Raw genomic sequence first — 23,001 nt, 5'->3', positions numbered from 1 at the left:
TAGTATGAACATTTTTAACAATATTTGCTCTTGAATGTCTTTCCATTTCTCTGTGTCATCTTCAGTTCATCCACCAACATTTTATAGTTTTAAGACTACAAGTATTTCAACTTTTTGGTTAGTTCATTCTTGTTATCTTATTATTTTTGGTTTAATTGTAAAAAGAGATTGTTTTCTTAATTTATCTTTCTTCTGCCCCATCATTGGTGTATACAAATGCAACAGATTTATGTACATTGACTTTATATCTTTGCACTTTGCTGAATTTATTTATCAGTTCTAGTAGGTTTTGGTGGATTATTTAGGGTTTTCTCTATGTAGTATCATGTCATCTATGAATAGTGAAAGTTTTACTTTTTCCATATCAAGTTGGATGCCTTTTATTTCCTTTTGTTGTGTGATTGTTGTGTATAGAACTCTCAGTACTGTGTTGAATAACAGTGGTGAGATTGGACATCTTTGACTTTTTCCTTACCTTAATGGAAATGTTCTCAGTTTTTCCCCATTGAATATCATGTTAGCTATAGGGTTTTCATATAAAGACTTTATTGTGTTAAGGTATAGTCCCTCTGAACATACTATATTGAGAATTTTCATCATCAATGAATATTGTACTATATCAAATGTTTTATTTTTAATTTTTTTCCTGCATCTACTGGAATGATCATACGCTTTTTATCCTCTTAATGATGTAATGTGTCACATTGATTAAACCACTCTTGCATTGCAGGAATAAATGCCACTTGATAATAGTGAATAATTTTTTTTAATGTTTTGTTGGGCTTGGTTTGATAGTATTTCATTGAGGATTTTTTTAATATATGAAAGTTAGTGTCAAGTTAGTTTCCATACAACACCCAGTGCTCATCCCAACAGGTGCCCTCCTCAATACCCATCACCCACCCTCCCCGCCCTCCCACCCCCATCAACCCTCAGTTTCTTCTCAGTTTTTAAGAGTCTCTTATGCTTTGGCTCTCTCCCACTCTAACCTCTTTTTTTTTTCCCTTCCCCTCCCCCATGGGTTTCTGTTAAGTTTCTCAGGATCCACATAAGAGTGAAATCATATGGTATCTGTCTTTCTCTGTATGGCTTATTTCACTTAGCATCACACTCTCCAGTTCCATCCACGTTGCTACAAAGGGCCATATTTCATTCTTTCTCATTGCCCTGTAGTACTCCATTGTGTATATAAACCACAATTTCTTTATCCATTCATCAGTTGATGGACATGTAGGCTCTTTCCATAATTTGGATATTGTTGAGAGTGCTGCTATAAACATTGGGGTAAAAGTGCCCTTATGCATCAGTACTCCTGTATCCCTTGGGTAAATTCCTAGCAGTGCTACTGCTGGGTCATAGGGTAGGTCTATTTTTAATTTCCTGAGGAACCTCCACACTGTTTTCCAGAGTGGCTGCACCAATTTGCATTCCCACCAACAGTGCAAGAGGGTTCCCGTTTCTCCACATCCTCTCCAGCATCTATAGTCTCCTGATTTGTTCATTTTGGCCACTCTGACTGGCGTGAGGTGATACCTGAGTGTGGTTTTGATTTGTATTTCCCTGATGAGGAGCGACGTTGAGCATCTTTTCATGTGCCTGTTGGCCATCCGGATGTCTTCTTTAGAGAAGTGTCTATTCATGTTTTCTGCCCATTTTTCACTGGGTTATTTGTTTTTCGGGTGTGGAGTTTGGTGAGCTCTTTATAGATTTTGGATACTAGCCCTTTGTCCGATATGTCACTTGCAAATATCTTTTCCCATTCCGTTGGTTGCCTTTTAGTTTTGTTGGTTGTTTCCTTTGCTGTGCAGAAGCTTTTTATCTTCATAAGGTCCCAGTAATTCATTTTTGCTTTTAATTCCCTTGTCTTTGGGGATGTGTCAAGTAAGAGATTGCTATGGCTGAGGTCAGAGAGGTCTTTTCCTTCTTTCTCCTCTAGGGTTTTGATGGTTTCCTGTCTCACATTCAGGTCCTTGATCCATTTGAGTTTATTTTTGTGAATGGTGTGAGAAAGTGGTCTAGTTTCAACCTTCTGCATGTTGCTGTCCAGTTCTCCCAGCACCATTTGTTAAAGAGGCTGTCTTTTTTCCATTGGATGTTCTTTCCTGCTTTGTCAAAGATGAGTTGGCCATACGTTTGTGGGTCTAGTTCTGGGGTTTCTATTCTATTCCATTGGTCTATGTGTCTGTTTTTGTGCCAATACCATGCTGTCTTGATGATGACAGCTTTGTAGTAGAGGCTAAAGTCTGGGATTGTGATGACTCCTGCTTTGGTCTTCTTCTTCAAAATTACTTGGCTATTTGGGGCCTTTTGTGGTTCCATATGAATTTTAGGATTGCTTGTTCTAGTTTCGAGAAGAATGCTGGTACAATTTTGATTGGGATTTCATTGGATGTGTAGATAGCTTTGGGTAGTATTGACATTTTGACAATATTCATTCTTCCAATCCATGAGCAGGGAATGTCTTTCCATTTCTCTATATCTTCTTCAATTACCTTCATAAGCTTTCTATACTTTTCAGCATACAGATCTTTTACATCTTTGGTTAGATTTACTCCTAGGTATTTTATGCTTCTTGGTGCAATTGTGAATGGGATCAGTTTCTTTATTTGTCTTTCTGTTGCTTCATTGTTAGTGTATAAGAATGCAACTGATTTCTGTACATTGATTTTGTATCCTGCACCTTTGCTGAATCCATGTATCAGTTCTAGCAGACTTCTGGTGGAGTCTATCGGATTTTCCATGTATAGTATCATGTCATCTGCAAAAAGTGAAAGCTTGACTTCATCTTTGCCAATTTTGATGCCTTTGATTTCCTTGTGTTGTCTGATTGCTGATGCTAGAACTTCCAACACTATGTTAAACAACAGCGGTGAGAGTAGGCATCCCTGTCATGTTCCTGATCTCAGGGAAAAAGCTCTCAGTTTTTCCCCATTGAGGAGGATGTTAGCTGTCAGCTTTTCATAAATGGCTTTGATGATGCTTAAGTATATTCCTCCTACCCCGACTTTCTCAAGGGTTTTTATTAAGAAAGGATGCTGAATTTGTCAAAGGCCTTTTCTGCATCGATTGACAGGATCATATGGTTCTTATCTTTCTTTTATTAATGTGATGTATCTCATTGATTGATTTCTGAATGTTGAACCAGCCCTGCATCCCAGGAATGAATCCCACTTGATCATGGTGAAGAGAAGTGACACACCAGTCTGACTGTGGCCCCAGCGGTGGGCTGGGGGCAGACATCAGGTCTGACTGCAGCCCTGCCCACCAACTCCAGTTATACACCACAGCACAGGGGAAGTGGCCTGCAGGTCCACACCACTCCAGGGACTATCCAAAATGACCAAATGGAAGAATTCCCCTCAAAGCAATCTCCAGGAAATAACAACAGCTAATGAACTGATCAAAAAGGATTTAAATAATATAACAGAAAGTGAATTTAGGATAATAGTCATAAAGTTAATCACTGGGCTTGAAAACAGTATAGAGGACAGTAGAGAATCTCTTGCTACAGAGATCAAGGGACTAAGGAACAGTCAGGAGGAGCTGAAAAACGCTTTAAGCGACATACAAAATAAAATGGAAGTGACCATGGCTTGGATGGAACAGGCAGAGGAGAGAATAGGTGAACTAGAAGATAAAATTATGGAAAAAGAGGAAGCTGAGAAAAAGAGAGATAAAAAAATCTAAGAGTATGAGGGGAAAATGAGAGAACTAAGTGATACACTGAAAGAAATAATGTATGCATAATTGGTATTCCAGAGGAGGAAGAGAGAGGGAAAGGTGCTGAAGGTGTACTTGAAGAAATCATAGCTGAGATTTTCCCTGAACTGGGGAAGGAAAATGACATGGAAATCCAAGGGGCACAGAGAACTCCCTTCAGACGTAACTTGAATTGATCTGCATGACATATCACAGTCTAAATGGCAAAATACAAGGATAAAGAGAAAATTCTGAAAGCAGCAAGGGATAAACATGCCCTAACATATAAAGGGAGACTGATAAGACTCATGACTGATCTGTCTTTTGAAACTTGGCAGGCCAGAAAGGCATGGCAGGAGATCTTCAATGTGATGAACAGAAAAAAATGTGCAGCCGAGAATCCTTTATCCAGCAAGTCTGTCATTTAGAATAGAAGGAGAGATAAACGTCTTCGCAAACAAACAAAAACTGAAGGAATTTTTCACCACTAAACCAGCCCTACAAGAGATCCTAAGGGGGATCCTGTGAGACAAAGTACCAGAGACATCGCTGCAAGCATAAAACATACAGACATCACAATGACTCTAAACCTGTATCTTTCTATAATGACACTGAATGTAAATGGACTAAATGCGCCAACCAAAAGACATAGGATATCAGAATGGATAAAAAAAAAAAGACCCATCTATTTGCTGTCTACAAGAGACTAGTTTTAGACCTGAGGACAACTTTAGATTGAGAGTGAGGGGATGGAGAACTATTTATCATGCTACTGGAAACTAAAAGAAAGCTGGAAAAGCCATACTTATATCAGACAAACTAGACTTTAAATTAAAGGCTGTAACAAGAGATGAAGAAGGACATTATATAATAATCACAGGGTCTATCCATCAGGAAGAGCTAACAATTATAAATGTCTATGCGCCGAATATGGGAGCCCCCAAATATATAAAACAATTACTCATAAACATAAGCAACCTTATTGAGAAGAATGTGGTAATTGCGGGGGACTTTAACACTCCACTTAAAGAAATGGATAGATCATCTAGACTGATGGTCAATAAAGAAACAAGGGCCCTGAATGATACACTGGTTCAGATGGACTTGACAGATATATTTAGAACTCTGCATCCCAAAGCAACAGAATATACTTTCTTCTTGAGTGCACATGGAACATTCTCCAAGATAGATCATATACTGGGTCACAAAACAGCCCTTCATAACTATACAAGAATTGAAATTATACCATGCATACTTTCAGACCACAATGCTATGAAGCTTGAAATCAACCACAGGAAAAAGTCTGGAAAACCTCCAAAAGCATGGAGGTTAAATAACACCCTACTAACGAATGAGTGGGTCAACCAGGCAATTAGAGAAGAAATTAAAAAATATATGGAAACAAACGAAAATGAAAATACAACAATCCAAGTGCTTTGGGATGCAGTGAAGGCAGTCCTGGGAGGAAAATGCATTGCAATCCAGGCCTATCTCAAGAAACAAGAAAAATCCCAAATACAAAATCTAACAGCACACCTAAAGGAACTAGAAGCAGAACAGCCAAGGCAGCCTAAACCCAGCAGAAGATGAGAAATAATAAAGATCAGAGCAGAAATAAACAATGTAGAATCTAAAAAAACTGCAGAGCAAATCAATGAAACCAAGAGTTGGTTCTTTGAAAAAATAAACAAAATTGACAAACCTCTAGCCAGGCTTTTCCAAAAGAAAAGGGAGATGACCCAAATAGATTAAATCATGAAAGAAAATGGAATTATTATAACCAATCCCTCAGAGATACAAACAATTATCAGGGAATACTATGAAAAATTATATGCCAACAAATTGGACAACCTGGAAGAAATGGACAAATTCCTAAACACCCACACTCTTTCAAAACTCAATCAGGAGGAAATAGAAAGCTTGAACAGACCCATAACCAGCAAAGATGTTGAATCGGTTATCAAAAATCTCCCAACAAATAGGAGTCCAGGACCAGATGGCTTCCCAGGGGAGTTCTAGCAGACGTTTAAAGCAGAGATAATACCTATCCTTCTGATGCTATTCCAAGAAATAGAAAGGGAAGGAAAACTTCCAGACTCATTCTATTTTGCCAATATTATTTTGATTCCTAAACCAGACAGAGACCCAGTAAAAAAAAGAGAACTACAGGCCAATATCCCTGATGAAGATGGATGGAAAAATTCTCAATAAGATACTGGCAAATCGAATTCAACAGGATATACAAAGGATTATTCACCATGATCAAGTGGGATTCATTCCTGGGATGCAGGGCTGGTTCAACATTCAGAAATCAATCAATGAGATACATCACATTAATAAAAGAAAGATAAGAACCATATGATCCTGTCAATCGATGCAGAAAAGGCCTTTGACAAATTCAGCATCCTTTCTTAATAAAAACCCTTGAGAAAGTCGGGGTAGGAGGAATATACTTAAGCATCATCAAAGCCATTTATGAAAAGCTGACAGCTAACATCCTCCTCAATGGGGAAAAACTGAGAGCTTTTTCCCTGAGATCAGGAACATGACAGGGATGCCTACTCTCACCGCTGTTGTTTAACATAGTGTTGGAAGTTCTAGCATCAGCAATCAGACAACACAAGGAAATCAAAGGCATCAAAATTGGCAAAGATGAAGTCAAGCTTTCACTTTTTGCAGATGACATGATACTATACATGGAAAATCCGATAGACTCCACCAGAAGTCTGCTAGAACTGATACATGGATTCAGCAAAGGTGCAGGATACAAAATCAATGTACAGAAATCAGTTGCATTCTTATACACTAACAATGAAGCAACAGAAAGACAAATAAAGAAACTGATCCCATTCACAATTGCACCAAGAAGCATAAAATACCTAGGAGTAAATCTAACCAAAGATGTAAAAGATCTGTATGCTGAAAAGTATAGAAAGCTTATGAAGGTAATTGAAGAAGATATAGAGAAATGGAAAGACATTCCCTGCTCATGGATTGGAAGAATGAATATTGTCAAAATGTCAATACTACCCAAAGCTATCTACACATCCAATGAAATCCCAATCAAAATTGTACCAGCATTCTTCTCGAAACTAGAACAAGCAATCCTAAAATTCATATGGAACCACAAAAGGCCCCAAATAGCCAAGTAATTTTGAAGAAGAAGACCAAAGCAGGAGTCATCACAATCCCAGACTTTAGCCTCTACTACAAAGCTGTCATCATCAAGACAGCATGGTATTGGCACAAAAACAGACACATAGACCAATGGAATAGAATAGAAACCCCAGAACTAGACCCACAAACGTATGGCCAACTCATCTTTGACAAAGCAGGAAAGAACATCCAATGGAAAAAAGACAGCCTCTTTAACAAATGGTGCTGGGAGAACTGGACAGCAACATGCAGAAGGTTGAAACTAGACCACTTTCTCACACCATTCACAAAAATAAACTCAAATGGATCAAGGACCTGAATGTGAGACAGGAAACCATCAAAACCCTAGAGGAGAAAGAAGGAAAAGACCTCTCTGACCTCAGCCATAGCAATCTCTTACTTGACACATCCCCAAAGACAAGGGAATTAAAAGCAAAAATGAATTACTGGGACCTTATGAAGATAAAAAGCTTCTGCACAGCAAAGGAAACAACCAACAAAACTAAAAGGCAACCAACGGAATGGGAAAAGATATTTGCAAGTGACATATCGGACAAAGGGCTAGTATCCAAAATCTATAAAGAGCTCACCAAACTCCACACCCGAAAAACAAATAACCCAGTGAAAAATGGGCAGAAAACATGAATAGACACTTCTCTAAAGAAGACATCCGGATGGCCAACAGGCACATGAAAAGATGCTCAACGTCGCTCCTCATCAGGGAAATACAAATCAAAACCACACTCAGGTATCACCTCACGCCAGTCAGAGTGGCCAAAATGAACAAATCAGGAGACTATAGATGCTGGAGAGGATGTGGAGAAACGGGAACCCTCTTGCACTGTTGGTGGGAATGCAAATTGGTGCAGCCACTCTGGAAAACAGTGTGGAGGTTCCTCAGGAAATTAAAAATAGACCTACCCTATGACCCAGCAGTAGCACTGCTAGGAATTTACCCAAGGGATACAGGAGTACTGATGCATAAGGGCACTTTTACCCCAATGTTTATAGCAGCACTCTCAACAATATCCAAATTATGGAAAGAGCCTACATGTCCATCAACTGATGAATGGATAAAGAAATTGTGGTTTATATACACAATGGAGTACTACAGGGCAATGAGAAAGAATGAAATATGGCCCTTTGTAGCAACGTGGATGGAACTGGAGAGTGTGATGCTAAGTGAAATAAGCCATACAGAGAAAGACAGATACCATATGATTTCACTCTTATGTGGATCCTGAGAAACTTAACAGAAACCCATGGGGGAGGGGAAGGGAAAAAAAAAAGAGGTTAGAGTGGGAGAGAGCCAAAGCATAAGAGACTCTTAAAAACTGAGAAGAAACTGAGGGTTGATGGGGGGTGGGAGGGCGGGGAGGGTGGGTGATGGGTATTGAGGAGGGCACCTGTTGGGATGAGCACTGGGTGTTGTATGGAAACTAATTTGACAATAAATTTCATATATTGAAAAAAAAACAAAAACGTAATATGGGTCGTCAGTGTTATTTTAACTGGCTTAAAGAAAGGGGAGTCTTTGATATGAGCCTAATACAGTGATGAAAAAACAGTAGTGGTCTGGACAAAGAAAAAGATTAAGCAAATCATTACCTTAGTGGAGTTTTGGGAAACTACAGCTAAATATACTAAAAACCTGTTTTCTGGGGTGGGTGGTGCTTGGGTATGGCACATGACTTTGGTGCATGTCGATTGAGCTTTTTAAGTTGTCCCCAGATGACATCATTTGCCTTAGTTGTCCATGGACATGGTCTCTCCTGTTGTCCTTGTGTATGTGTGATTGTGTGTGTATGTGTGTGTGTGTGTGTGTGTGTGTTTGTGTTTGTGTGTGTTTAATGTTTCCCCTGATGTCTTGTAAGGAGAAATTGGCCATCTGAGGAAGAAGCTTGAAGGGCTGATCCTTCAAACTCATGGTATGGTTTAATCAGACAGTCAGGAGCCCAGTACAATCCTGATGGGACAGGAACACATGCATATCCCCATCCCCATGTTATCAGTTCATAAGGTCCTTTCCATGAATGATCACCTTGTACATGTTTAATTAGCACCTTGGCTGTGATATTTGTGCCAGGGGGTGGCACGAAATGCTGATTGGCATCTATCAGGTTATGAGAATCACAATGTAAACAATTTAGAGTGTATAATCTTTAAATAGTGAATTCCAAGGGGAGGCATTATGTAGGTTCCCCTTTTTTGTTTGTGAAGCATTTGTCTTTTTTTTATTTAAAAAAATTTTTTTAACGTTTATTTTTGAGACAGAGAGAGACAGAGCATGAATGGGGGAGGGGCAGAGAGAGGGAGACACAGAATCGGAAGCAGGCTCCAGGCCCTGAGCCATCAGCCCAGAGCCCGACGCGGGGCTTGAACTCATGGACCGCGAGATGGTGACCTGAGCTGAAGTGGGACGCTTAACCGACTGAGCCTCCCAGACGCCCCACGAAGCATTTGTCTTAAAGTGGCACGTGTACATTCTAATAGCTTGTTTGCTAGGGTTATATGGGTGTTAGCAAAACTTAGCTCCCTAAACGTTAAAAAAAGTTTTAACTACGTAATCAAAGATCTAAACATAAGAAAACATAAGCTTTGGTTTTCCCGGCAGACGAAAGAGGGAAGACCTTTGCATATTATTTTTTGTCAAGAGCAGAACAACAGTCCAAGAAAATGTTGTGTTTTGAACAGAGAGAAAAGCAGAATTTTAACCTTATACCAGTGTACTTTTTAAAATCCATTCATTTAAACCTTAGTCCATCCTAAACACACATAAAAATTCCTTCCCAAAGATTTCCCTTCATGAGCCTTCTACAATTTTCCTTTGCATTCAAATTTTGTCCCAAGCCACTTCTCTCCAAACAACCAGTCTCATTTAGGACAATATTACTTTATTTTACCTTCAGTAAAAGTGTGTTTCCATTCCTTATATCTTCCTTACATATCTCCTACTTTCCTACCTACAGAGTTCCTTTCTCTATTAACATCAGTCTTAATTACATTCAGCAGAATTTTAACTCTTAGAAACCTTAGTCTCCAATGAAAACTAGGTAACCAGTTGAGAACTGTTACACCAGAATCTTTTTAAGATGGAAAATTTATCAATGAGGCACAAAGCATGTTTACCAACAAACCCACATAGCATTAGTTCTCTGCAATAAGATGTCAGTACTCAATTTTTTTAGAATTCTGTTCTATTTAGAAAAGACCTAGATGTCCAATGAACTCAATCCCATTTATCATACAAACAAAACTTTAAAATTTTAGTTCACCAAAGAATTTGAAATCTTAATTACTTGTGAAACTTTGAGACAGAATAACTATTAATCTAAGTCATCTTTTTGCAAATTGCAATAGAAATAACATGAACTTATTTGACCTTTAGCAAACCTAGATAGAATAACACATATTTTATTTAATGCTGATAAACTGGTAAATTTCAAACTAACAAATTAGCTTAAATATCAAATACATTCTAATGTGTCCACTTAAAAGACAATTTGTTCCCCATTGTCAGTTTTTACCTGAAACAGGGGTGGGAAAATCTGAAGTAGGTAGTCCAAGGGGGTGCTCTTTGCTCCTTGACATTGAGGACGAGAGAAGGAGTCAATAGTGCCTGAGGCACTGAGGGGTCAGTTATGAAGGCTGCACTCCAGGTGGTGCAGAAACAGTGCAGGTTGGGGGAAACTGAAGAGGTGAGGTTCTGTCAAGAGACCTGGAAGCAGATAAAACCCCAAGGTGCAGAGAAAAAGGATTTCTGGTTCTAAACCTTGTCAGCTCAGACAGAGGAGCAGATGCCAGGTGTTTGCTTTGTTTTGTTTCCCAGCTAGTGGAATTAGGCAGTCCATGTCAGGCTGGAGAAGGCAACGAATTTCCCTGAAACAAATGGAGTTTTAGCAGCTGCTTGGGAATATTCCTTAAAGTCCCTGTCGGAGGTAAAGTAACCACAGTTGGCTCTAATTATCATAGCCATTAACCCGGAAAATGAATGTGGGAGAAGCTCTCACATTTATTAGAAGGAGGAACAGAGAGAAACAGCCAGCATCCCCGTTGTTAGGGATGTCCTGTGTTTCCTCCAGCAACCTGGATTTATTTGGGGGAGGCTTATTTAGACATCCAATATGGAGTTTACTAGGCAAATACATTTGGGCAAACATATTCTGCAAAAGGCCCTTAGGTCTGGGTCCTGATTTGGAGCTGTGAAGGCCTGGAACTAGGGTACCTCCATTGATTTGCCCTGTTTCCTGCAGAAGAGATCTAACTGATAGATCCTACTGAAGCCATTCAGTTTTATAGGAGATTAGTTCTTTCCTAAATTTTGTAACCCAAATTGTTTCCAGTTAGTTAAAAAGGCATCCCAAGGGAGACTCTTTGGGGACTAAAGAGAAGTTCCTATGGTCCTCCTAGAGAGAGACCTTGCTAAGAAGGCAGAGAAGAGGGGTGTCTGGGTGGCTCAGTTGGTTGAGCATCCGACTTCAGCTCAGGTCATGATCTCATGGTTCTTGAGTTTGGGCCCTGCATAGGGCTCTGTGCTGACAGCTCAGAGCCTGGAACCTGCTTCAGATTCTGTGTCTCCCTCTCTCTCTGCCCCTCCCCCACTCACACTCTGTCTCTTTCTGCCTCTAAAAAATAAAGAAAACTAATAAAAAAAGTTAAAAGAAGGCAGAGAAGAAACTACTGACTACTGTTTTTAACCTATGGAAAACACTGGAAAAGTTTTACAAAGGGGTGTTACCCAATTTTGTAATTTAGGTAGTTGGTAGAGGACATTGTTAGAAAACAGTAAAGCTAGAAATCCATCATGATCTATGTGACATTCCTACACATGTAGTCTTTACAGCCAACTTCCTAGGTTGGAAAGTTAGGTTGGGTTTTTAATTGAACCAGGTGCGGGTTTCAGCCAGCTTCCAGTGGAGGTCCTATGTCCAGAAGTGGCCCAACTAGAGATGTGAAAGGGATCATGTTAAACATATGAGGAGGGAACCTTACATGAGAATCTTAAGATTGGCAGCTGCGCTACTCACTTAGAGTGCTGTCCCATGCCCAAGAAAGACAACTTTGTATAAGGACAGGAATAAAGACAGGGCATCAACTTTCTGGGTCTTATTACCAGGCCGGGCAAGGTACTAACTTCCAGCCAAAAGGCAGGTCTTCTCCTCCAAATAGAGCCGCCATGGGCTAGAGGATTTCAGCCTGAACAATTGACATGAAAGTGTTCCAATAAGACCATACTCCTCAAAAGCTCCCTGAAATAAGAGTAAAAGAAGAAAAGAGAAAGTATTCATCAAGTTTGCACTGGCTCAGAGTGCAGATGAAAAACAAAAACAAAAACAAAAACAAAAAAACAAAACTGAAATCCCTGTAGTATTTCTACTCCTATCGGAATACCCAAATCTTGATTATGCATTGGCTGTGTGGTGCAACCCTCTTGATTTCTGAAGTTCATACAGCATGCTGAAGAGAGAAAAGTATGGTTTTTGTTAATGTCTTTCAATCCCGAGAGTTAATTTCATATCCACATCCTATTGCTTCAATTATGCCCTTAGTAAAGCAGCTTTGGATACTCTTCTCAGCAACATTTCACTTCAATTCCTAAAAGACAGTGAAAGGGAAGGACACATGCCTAGGTTGATGTCCAGCAGTGGTAATGATGGAGAATGTATGAAACTCCCAAGCAGCATATCCTTCTTGTAAACATTTCTGCATAACTGAAGGCTTATGTCCCTCCGATATAGGTATTGGCTTTAAGCGATCAGGAGGAATAGGGACAGGAGGGGGTGACAAAGGGGAGTCATCCTCCACTGTAGGAGGTACCATAGGAGAGGTGGGTGTTAGGCTTTGTTTCTGAATTTTTTCTTCTCTGCAGTTACATGTAATGGACATAATGTCATATGGACTAAACTCCAGGTCACTAAAATGGAAGCAGGAACCTTCGCTCCTTTTTCATGTTTTTCTTTTAAATTTCTTCTTACTTGTTCCCATAGATCTAAATCAACTGTACCATGTTCGGGGAACCAGGGGCAGATGTTTTGTATTATTCATAACAATTTACTTAATTTATCTTTTGTAACAGTAAAATTGGCCACCTTAAAAGCTGCTGTAAAATTTTTAAATATAATAACTGTTCCCCTGTCATTTTTGGCCCACGGTAAAAAAAGAGAAAAGCAATACTCTCACTGAAAACTAGACAGGTTGGTAGCTATCCCCACTGTTTCTTTTAGTACTGGTTCAGTGGTCATGGGCTCCTTTAGTTTTTGATTGTCTGAGAAAGTCTTTACCTCTCTAATTCTGAATGATAGACTTGCGCAATATTTGCATCCTGAGTACTGTTGTCCCTTACCAAGATGAGGTCTGTTTGAAGTCTGGACACTTTCACTTTCTTCTCCTTGAACGTGTGGATTCTGCTGCCTGAAAATCTTCCCCTCAAAGCTATCGCTATCACATTGGGGCCACCAGTTGTGGGTTTGGCTTTTGGCTTTGTCCAGCAAAGCCAAGGATGGTGGAAAAGATTACTCAAGACTCCATGCAAGTCAAGAGGTGAGAGGGAGGCTAAAGGGAATCTCCCCAAGCTGTTCTCAGGGTCCCATATTTATTAAGCATACATTTAGGGAAACAATGTGCAATACATAAGTGGGCTGTGTGCCAGTAAGAATGTGTACAAAATGTGAGAAAAACAAATTAAGACAGGATAATATTTTATTCTTTCTAAGGTCTTTAGACAGGTCTTAGACCTGTCTATGGTCTAAGGGATTTATGATCACAAGCAGGACGTAACCCCTAGATATACACTAGCCAGGTAAGCAAAGTGAGTGCCCCCTAGATATACATTAACTGGATAAGCGACACATTGCCTGCTGTTTGCAGCAAGGCCAGAAAACAGTGTTCTGTTTTGCATTGTATTCCCTATAATCTCCTAAACCAAGATGTAGCTATTTGATTTCCCACATTATTGTTTTTGATTTGTGGTTACCATTTAGTTCGTATATAACATCTTCTGTAGGTAGCAGCCTGTATTAAGTTGATGGTTGCTGAAGCACGAAATCGTTCTTTACTTCTCTCCACCCTCTCCCACATTTTAGGTGTATCGCTGCCTCTCTGGTATACACTCTGAAAAGAGTAAATAATTCTCCCTCTCATACGCCCCATAGCTTCTATGCTGTTTCCATGGGCTGTTTTTTGTGCTATCTCTTTAAGGGTGGAGTTTCAGCTTCTTATTGCTCTCTTTAAGAAGCCAAGTCCACTGATACTTAAAATTCCAGGCTTTAAGCCAAGCTGGTTGTAAGAAGTCAGGAAATTTGGCCCCTCTCACTTTCAAAGCCAAATATTATGGGACTTTGTCTTCTCCCAGTTGGTTCCTTGGTCTTATGGTCTGTTCTTTGCCTTTCTCCATGCCCCTGTCTCCCTCCCCACCACAGATGGACAGGACCCTTTTAATTCCCCTCCATGTCTCCTCCTTTCCTACCCTCTTTAATGTGGTCTCTCTCCACTGTTAGCTGTGGAGTTTGTTCTGTCAGTCTTCAGATCATTTTCTGCGTTATTTACACTGTAAGTGTTATCTAGTTGTATCTACAGGAGGAGGCAAGAGTAAATTACCCAGAAAGTGATCTGAAGGCTCTGCCATCTTCCTAGTGTCAAGTTGATATTTTTATAATTTATTTATATGTTATAAAATGTGTTTGTCTGAATTAGGCTATAAATAAAGAGCTACTTTGCAATTGTTTGATAATTGTTCTAAATATTTTTGTTTTATAGGTTCACCTCTATCTTTTTATTTATTTATTTTAAAATCTACATTTTATTATTGTTGAAGAAACTGGATAGTTTATAGTGAAGAGTTTCCCTCAGTCTGGATTTTGCTTGATGTATATTCATGATGCCATTGTCCTCAAATTGCTGTTATTACCATAAATTTATTCTTAGATGTAAAAGTTTGATGTTATTGTCATTTTTTTTTTTGGTGACGGTGATCTATATATGTGGTTCTCTGTATTTTGAGGTTTTCAGCAAATGTTAAAGATCATTGCCTAGATTTGTGCTGTCAAAAATCTTACAAATTGAAGTCATTGACATTGTATCTTTATTATTTATCTATTCACTAATCATGAAGAATTAAATAAGATTTCAAAAACATGGAGACATATTTACTTATATTGCTCTTGTTAAAAAATACAATTATTGGGGTGCCTGGGTGGTTCAGTCAGTTAAGCATCCAACTCTTGGTTTTGGCTCAGGTCATGATATCATGGTTTGTGAGATCAAGCCCCACATCAGGTTCTGTGCTGACAATGTGGAACCTGTTTGGAATTCTCTTTCTCCCTCTCTCTTTCCCCTTTCCCCACTTGCACTTTGTCTCTTTCTCTTAGGACTTTAAGAGACAAAACAGATGAACATAAGGTAAGGGAAACAAATATATTATCAAATTAATAAAATATATATTAATATGATTTTATGTGTGAATGTGACAAAATATGTGTATCATTGATAAATTAATTATATTAAAGCATATTAAAATATTATTCACTTTATATTAACTTATAATGTATTGATATTTAAATATTTTTGTTACATAATATATAAATATAAAATAAATATTAATGGTAGTCAAAATGTTTAAAGATATAATTTTAAGCCAAATCTTACAACTACACCCAAATGGCATATTGCAACTGGTTTTCCAGTGGTTTCAGTGTTAGTATCTCCCTCTCTCAATGCAATTTTATACAATTATTTAGTTTGTGATTTCAAATCTGTATTTGTATTTGTTGATAGCTACTAGTAGCAATTGGAATCATATAAATACCTCCTTCCCTTCCCCATGTATGTTAACTACAAACTTGTTCAGTGATGCCAAGTGCCTCACTTCCAAATTTGCTACTCCAGTCAGTGCTTACAGTTTAAGATGATACAGTGATACACTTATGTCCAATGTGCTGTAAGTGCATGGTTTTTGAGCAATTCTTATTTTTATATTTTTTATTTTTCTAAATATGAAATTTATTGTCAAATTGGTTTGCATACAACACCCAGTGCTCATCCCAACAGGTGCCCTCCTCAATACCCATCACCCACCCTCCCTCCCACCCCCATCAACCCTCAGTTTGTTCTCAGTTTTTAAGAGTCTCATGTTTGATGTTCCTCAATTCTTATTTTTAGGATGTGATATACACTTTGAATACCTTACAATTTTATTTATTGATCATATCTCAATAATGCTTAAAAAAGTGTTTAAAATAATAGGTGAAAACTCACATGCCCTTTGACATCTCCACCTTTAGACAATATTGACTGTTGCACACCAGGCTTCCATTGCATTAGGCATGTCTATTCACTGGTTTCAAAGGACAGAAGTAGTAGTTTATATTATCTGTAGATGAACATACTAGAAATTTAACAAGGCTTTGCCCTACTTTTGTGTTCAATAGAATAAGGTATTTATTTAATGAAATCTAAAATAATCTCTATGAGGTCCAAACCCAGAGTGGCTGCCTCATGAAAACAGTGTTCTAAGTGAACTAGCACAAATCATTGTAGAATACTCATCATATGCAATTAAAATACTAGATACAATGAAAAGAACATCTTTTTTATACCCTATTTCTCCCCATCCCACATTCATCCCACATTCACATATCAACACACAAACGGCACAAAATACTGAAACCACTCTTGGTCTCTTACTCTTAAACTAAAAGTGCTCAATAGACTTATAATTTGAGACTGATTTTTGCAATGCTAAGAGGTATAGGGTACTGTGGAAGAAATATGGAGAAGATACGATTTCAAATTCACACAGTCTCCTGTGGATAACAAACACATAAATATTCTAGACAACGAGCTATACACAGAATTCATTCCTTTTTATGTTGCATGACTTGTATGTAAGTATAATGGATTACTTATAAAATCACACAAGATAGTCCTAAATATATTAATGTGATATCCCTTCATATACATATTACAAAATACAACATGCAATATAATAATATGCAAAATAATATAGAAGCCACCACAAAACAAAATATGAGAGAAGGGAATCCAGAATTATATTTCCTTTTAAAATTGTCCACTTAAAAAATCAGAATGAAAATAAATCTGAATGTTTCAAATGACTGTCTAACATTTTTCAAGCCATGCTTATAACCACGTAATTTTATTTAAAAAATTCAGGCAATTATTTTATATTTTTCTTTATAAAGGAATTAATCTGTTTTGCTTATTTGACTTCCATGTGGCTCTCTTTAATAAGGAAGAGAGCATAATGAAGACAGTCATCTATGAGCTTAATTTTAAAGAAACGAGATAGAAAAAACAGCCTCCAGCTATTGTCTATTCAGCTTCTCTTGCTAAACAGCTAGGTGTTCTGCTGATCATTAAAAAAAAAATCACAGAACAACAACATCGGAAAATGTCACTATGATAGAGCAAGATAGAAACTCATCCACTGCATTATTTTTTGCCAATTAAAGCTGAATTGCCTCCTACGTAAATTTCTCTCATTTTCTGACCCAATCTAGGGAAAATCCTCCTTGTGTGACTGATTTTTTTTCATTAAAGACCAAAAAAATCCAAAATATGTTCCTTCTAGCACCCTCTTACTGACTCATGATGTCCTATCTCCTCATGAAATAAATCTGACTTGTTCACCAAACATTTGTTCAGAGTGGTCTTCAGCTCTAAAGCATTTAAGGAGTCTTTGTGTCTGTCAGGTTTAATTTACTTAGGATTTCTCATTACATGCTATACAAAAGAATGCCAATAGTAGTGTATGGTTATTGTATTCATGAAGTAAAATCCTAAAGTAGGCAACAATGACATGAACGAGATTGTTTCAGGAAGATTAGTATGACAAAATGCCTGCATTTTAAAAATTGCAATGAAACCTTAATTGTAACTGATTTCAAGGGAAAATTGTACTGTCTGTGTCACAAATAAGTCTCGCAGTAATGCCATATATTTTCTTATATTTTGAAATAGACATGATTTTATTCAGACTAGTTAGTTTCATAATATTAGAAGTAATCTTTCTTTGTGAATGTATGTGCATATATATATATATATATATACACATTTGCCTGTAGGCACAAACATCATGTATATATATATAAATACATACATATATATGTATATATATATATACACATATGTATATATGTATGCTATTGTATATATTGTATTGTATAAATATATATATGTGTATATATATATATATATATATGATGTTTGTGCCTACAGGCAAATGCTTGTACACAGGCATAAATGAGAATGAGAAGATACATATATATTCTAGAAATATTTTGGGATATATATCATGTTATATATTTGAGATGGTATATATATTACATTTTACACATTGTTAAAACTAAAAATATAAAATTGTGGAGACAATGAGAGAGCCTGGAATAGAATAAGAATAAGATAAACACTTTACATTTACTGGGAGTAGTTGTGAAAGTTTTCATGAATGAAAGTAATTTAGAAATATGTGGAGTGAGGAGTATAAATCAGTAGTGAAATGGTAAGAACTAAGTGAATTTTATTTTAATTTTTTTAGTTTATTTTACTTTAAGAAAGGCAGAGACAGCATGATGGGATAGTGGCACAGAGAGAAGGAGACAGAGAATCCCAAGCAGGATCCTCACTGTCAGCACAGAGCCCAAAGCGGGGGCTCACACCCACGAAACTGTGAGATCATGACCTGAGCCCAAACCAAGAGCCAGAGGCTTAGCTAATTGAGTCACCAGATGCTCCAGAAATAAGTGCATTTTAGAAATGAGGAGCAAAGAAAGTGATTTGCAGTGGAATGAATCATTCTCACTCCGAAGAGGGAGTAGGGAAATTTGGGAAGGAAGTACCTATAAATGATCAGTAAAATCTAAGATGTTCTAGAAGATGATTCTAGAATAGAGAGTTGCCATTCTCTTGTGAAACCACTAATGTTTCAAAATGCAAAGACTTTCTGAATCCCTGTCTGCATCTCCTTGTTTCGTAAACTATACACAATTGGGTTTAATGTTGGGGTCACAAGAGTATATAGTGCAGCTATCACCTTGTCCCTTTCAAATGAGTAGCTGGAAGCAGGGCGGATATATGTGTAGATTACAGGGCAGTAGTAAAGGGACACAACTATGAGGTGGGATGAACATGTTGAAAAAGCCTTCCTCTTGCCTTCTGCTGTGCGGATGCGGAGAATGGCAGCAATGATAAAACCATAAGACAGGCAGGTGAGGCTGAAGTCACCTATGGCCAGGGAAATATCAGCAACATATACCATCACCTCATTAATTCTCACAGGACTGCAGGACAAAGAGAGCAGTGGGGGTATCTCACAGAAGAAGTGGTCAATGTTATTTGGCCCACAGAAAGTCAGGTTCAGGATGAGACCTGTGTGTACCCAGGAATTGGTTACTGCAATAACCATGGCAATGCTAAGCAAGGCCACACACATATGGTGGTTCATAATAGTGCTGTAGCGAAGAGGAAAACAGATGGCCACATAACGGTCATAGGCCATTGTGGTGAAGAGTACCATCTCAGCCCCCAATGACCACGTGAAGAAGAAGAGCTGGGACATGCAGCTTCCATATGAAATACTCTTTCCTGATGTTAGCATGGTCTCCAGCATCTTTGGTATAATGCTTGTTGTACAGATGATATCCACAATAGCTAGTGCCAAGAGGAACACATACATGGGCGTATGCAAGGTGGTATTATAGATTATAACAATGATAATTAGCCCATTGCCAAAAAAGGCCACAAGGTAGATGCAGAGAAAGACAATGAAGAGAACTCCCTGCAGTTCAGGATTTTGGGTAAGTCCCAGAATCATAAACTCAGTTACAATGCTGTTATTCATTGTTCTTTGATGACACACATTGCAGAGAGTGAACAACTAGGAATTAAAATAATGTGGTTGATTTTATCAGGAGATGTGTGATGTGTGGGGTGTGTGTGTGTGTGCAGGTGTGTGTGTGTGTGTGTGTGTGCAGGTGTGTGTGTGTGTGTGTGTGTAATTTAGTGATTTTGTGTTGATTTGATACAACTTTATAGCAAGAATTCCCTTCTGATAGAGCATGATGGAGTTCTGTCTTCCAGGCAATATCTTCTATCCTCCAGATGGATATAATTTTCTGATGTACGTTCTGCAATTAATGACTACACTAAACTGAAGCCAGTGGTTGAGAAGAAAAAGATAAGAAAAATTAATATATTCAAGTATTTCAGTATTACCATTTTGAGTTGAAACATTTGAACATCATTCACATATATATGGAATATAGTACAAATAATTACATATCTCACCAATTGTTAACTATATGCTATCTTTCTTGAAACATACATGAGCAGAAATATCTAGAACAATAGAAGCTGACAGGGCTAATTATAGTGGGAAGACTTCAGCAGCAAAAAGTCCAACAGAATATCCTGAGACTGGATATTTAGAGACCATTGGATAACTTATTGGTGTCTAAGAACTAAATAATTTAATCAAATGCCTGCCTGATATCTTTTCTTCAGTTTCAGAAGTACATTTTTAAAATCTCATGAACTAATTTGTTATGTCATATAAGAGTAAGAAGATTAGATATGAACATAGAAGATCTAGGATTGCATCTTCATTTTATTATAGCTATAAACTGGCCATTGAAACTACAAAGGCTTCATATTTCTTATGAAATCTCTTTTTATTTCTAACAATATTATAAATAGAGAGAAATATTAGGTAGTATACAGACAGTATAAAAGTTTCTTAGGGATACCAGAAGAAAGAAACAGCTAGAAAAAGTTTTCTGGAAAGTATCCAAGAGATTTATGAGGGAAATTCTTGTTCTTTTCATTGCTCTGCAAAACTTCTCTAGCAATTTGTCACCTGCTTTCTTTTTTGCTTATTTATTTGGATAGATCTGTTTTTATGCATAATCAGCATTTTGCATGGATGCATGACTGTTAGGACTGTTATGACCTGTTGCATCTAGGAAAAGTGTTCAAAGTAATTGTGAGTTTAATAATAAATTTATGCTTCATAACTGTTCTTTGTCTTTTCAGAGATCACATTGTATTTCTGTTACCTAAACAGAAGAAATACAAATCATTTTTGAGACCACATCCAGTGTGATTTGCTCCCCCAAACCATGAAAGCTGAATTATTGATTTGCTAAATTTTAATGAACTAATGATTTTCTAAATTTACTGACCATGTGTAGCTGTAAAAAAAATATTTTTTCAATCTCTAAATCACTTCATGAATCCCTGGACTTATTTCTTGTTTTCTCATTGTGAAAGGATGTAACACCTGTCAATACTTGCATCTATGATACGTGACAGGCTCTGTGTTAGATCTTCTGCAGATATTGCATCATTTTGTCACAATCATGGTGGGACTTGAATATTGCCATCTTTATTCAGTTGCTAAAAAAAACCAAGTTCACTGGGCCAGATAAAAAGACAGAAGCCAAATTACATATCTCATAAGTGGAAGAGCCAGAATTGACACCTCTTGGTGCAAAATGAGCAAAACTTTTAGAATTTCTAAATAATAAAAAAAGAATAAAGTTTTATTCGAGCCCAACCGAGGACAGCTTCCTGAGATACACAATCTTCACACAGAGTGCTCTGGAGAAGGAATGTTTAATACAGAATTATGTATGTTTTTGTTGTTGTTGTTGAATTATGATGAAAGATATCTTAGAAAATTATAAATTTTATTTTGTTTCAAGTATGTACAAGTTTGCAGGCTTTGGAGGTATGGGAATGGAACTTAGGGATATTTTTACTCTTATCTTTGGTTTGGATTTTTTTTTAGGTTATTTTTTATTGAAACAAATGACAATGTGTGCTCAGGTCAGAAATAGAGCCCATGGTTTGAAGTTTGGTGAAGTCATTCTGACCTTGGTAAAAGTGTAGCTTCCCTGGGAACCCAAAAGCTGTGCCCACAAACATTAAACGTTGAAAATTTCCTTTATCGCATCTAGATTGTCTGACTTTTAACAAATTGATATTAACCTCTCAGCTATATGCTTTCAGGTAAAATACAAAATAGTATGGCAAACATACACAAAACTGAATGATATAAAAATATTTTAAAGAAAATGAGAGTTTTATTCTGAATGAGATATGACTTGGGACAGGAAAATATAGATAAAATAGTTGATATTTAAAATTCAATTAAAATATTTTAATTTAAAAATATCTGATATTGAAATGAATAATAACTAATCTTTGATGTACTGAGTGTTGATGTATTTTCAAATTAGATTAGGAAGCCTTTGTCTGGTTATTCCATCTGAATCAGAGATCTGTCATCAAAGATTTTGGGATGAATTTATAAGACAACAGTCCTTTTCCTGCCTATGTGATCTTACCCACCAAAATAGGTACTCAAATATAAACTGAACCTTCCTTAATGATGAAGAAAAAAGCTTCAATTTTCATTTGGAGAATTGTTACCTATCAATGTAAATAATGCTATTTGTCTATTTAATTGTTAGTCATCGAGTTCTCTGAAGCTGGGTGTGAGAGAGAAATTCAGCCCCAAGATACAAAATGAAATTTCATACAATGTTGAAATTTTGCGAAGATATTGTGTAAATCACCTCTGGTTCACTGTCTCTAAGTGAAAAACAAAAGAGTGAGGGTACCTGGAGATTCCTTTTCTCATCTCTTCTTGGAATGTTCTACCCCCTTCACAATATTAATGGCATTGGTTGGGCCTTGTTCTTAGTGCTGTTTGTGAGAATTTGGATATTTGCTGTTTGTAGGTAAAGCAAAATCCAAAAGGGGGACATCATATGGTTCACTGAGAGAAGGTATATATTGACTATAGTAGCTTTGTTCAAATATCCATTATTGATTCAAGGTAGAGATATATACTTTCATCAATCTACAGGTGTCCAATGTGTAGTCAATAGTTTCTATTGAAATTCTACAAGTGAAGCATACCTGGCTTGGATGTTATCTTCAATCCTAAAAGGCCACAGTATATATTAAAAAGAAAAAAAAGGCTGCTTACATCAGCAGGGAAACACATTTAGCCAGGTTTTCTAACTTAAAAGCCATTGATTCTTGGCCATGTCTTTTTCTGTCCCTCTCATCTGGAATTATTTACACCTCTTTAGTTATTATGTTTAATCCAACTGAGATTTTCTA

General features: G+C 37.3%; 1 protein-coding gene across 1 annotated transcript; it reads right to left on the bottom strand.

Annotated features, from left to right (window-relative positions):
* Positions 1-18,796: 18,796 nt before the first annotated feature.
* On the bottom strand, positions 18,797-19,711 carry LOC122470690 (olfactory receptor 13G1). The gene has a single exon (XM_043558610.1). The coding sequence runs from the start codon at positions 19,709-19,711 to the stop codon at positions 18,797-18,799; it is 915 nt and encodes a 304-aa protein (XP_043414545.1).
* Between the last annotated feature and the right edge of the window lie 3,290 nt (positions 19,712-23,001).

Source organism: Prionailurus bengalensis, chromosome A1 (assembly GCF_016509475.1).
Source record: "Prionailurus bengalensis isolate Pbe53 chromosome A1, Fcat_Pben_1.1_paternal_pri, whole genome shotgun sequence".
NCBI lineage: Eukaryota > Metazoa > Chordata > Mammalia > Carnivora > Felidae > Prionailurus > Prionailurus bengalensis.
The sequence above is the reverse complement of the archived record's forward strand: the minus strand, read 5'-3'. Positions and strand labels throughout refer to the sequence as shown.

Coding starts and splice junctions, on each gene's coding strand:
- LOC122470690 (XM_043558610.1), bottom strand. CDS start 19,711: ATGAATAACAGCATTGTAACTGAGTTTATGATTCTGGGACTTACCCAA.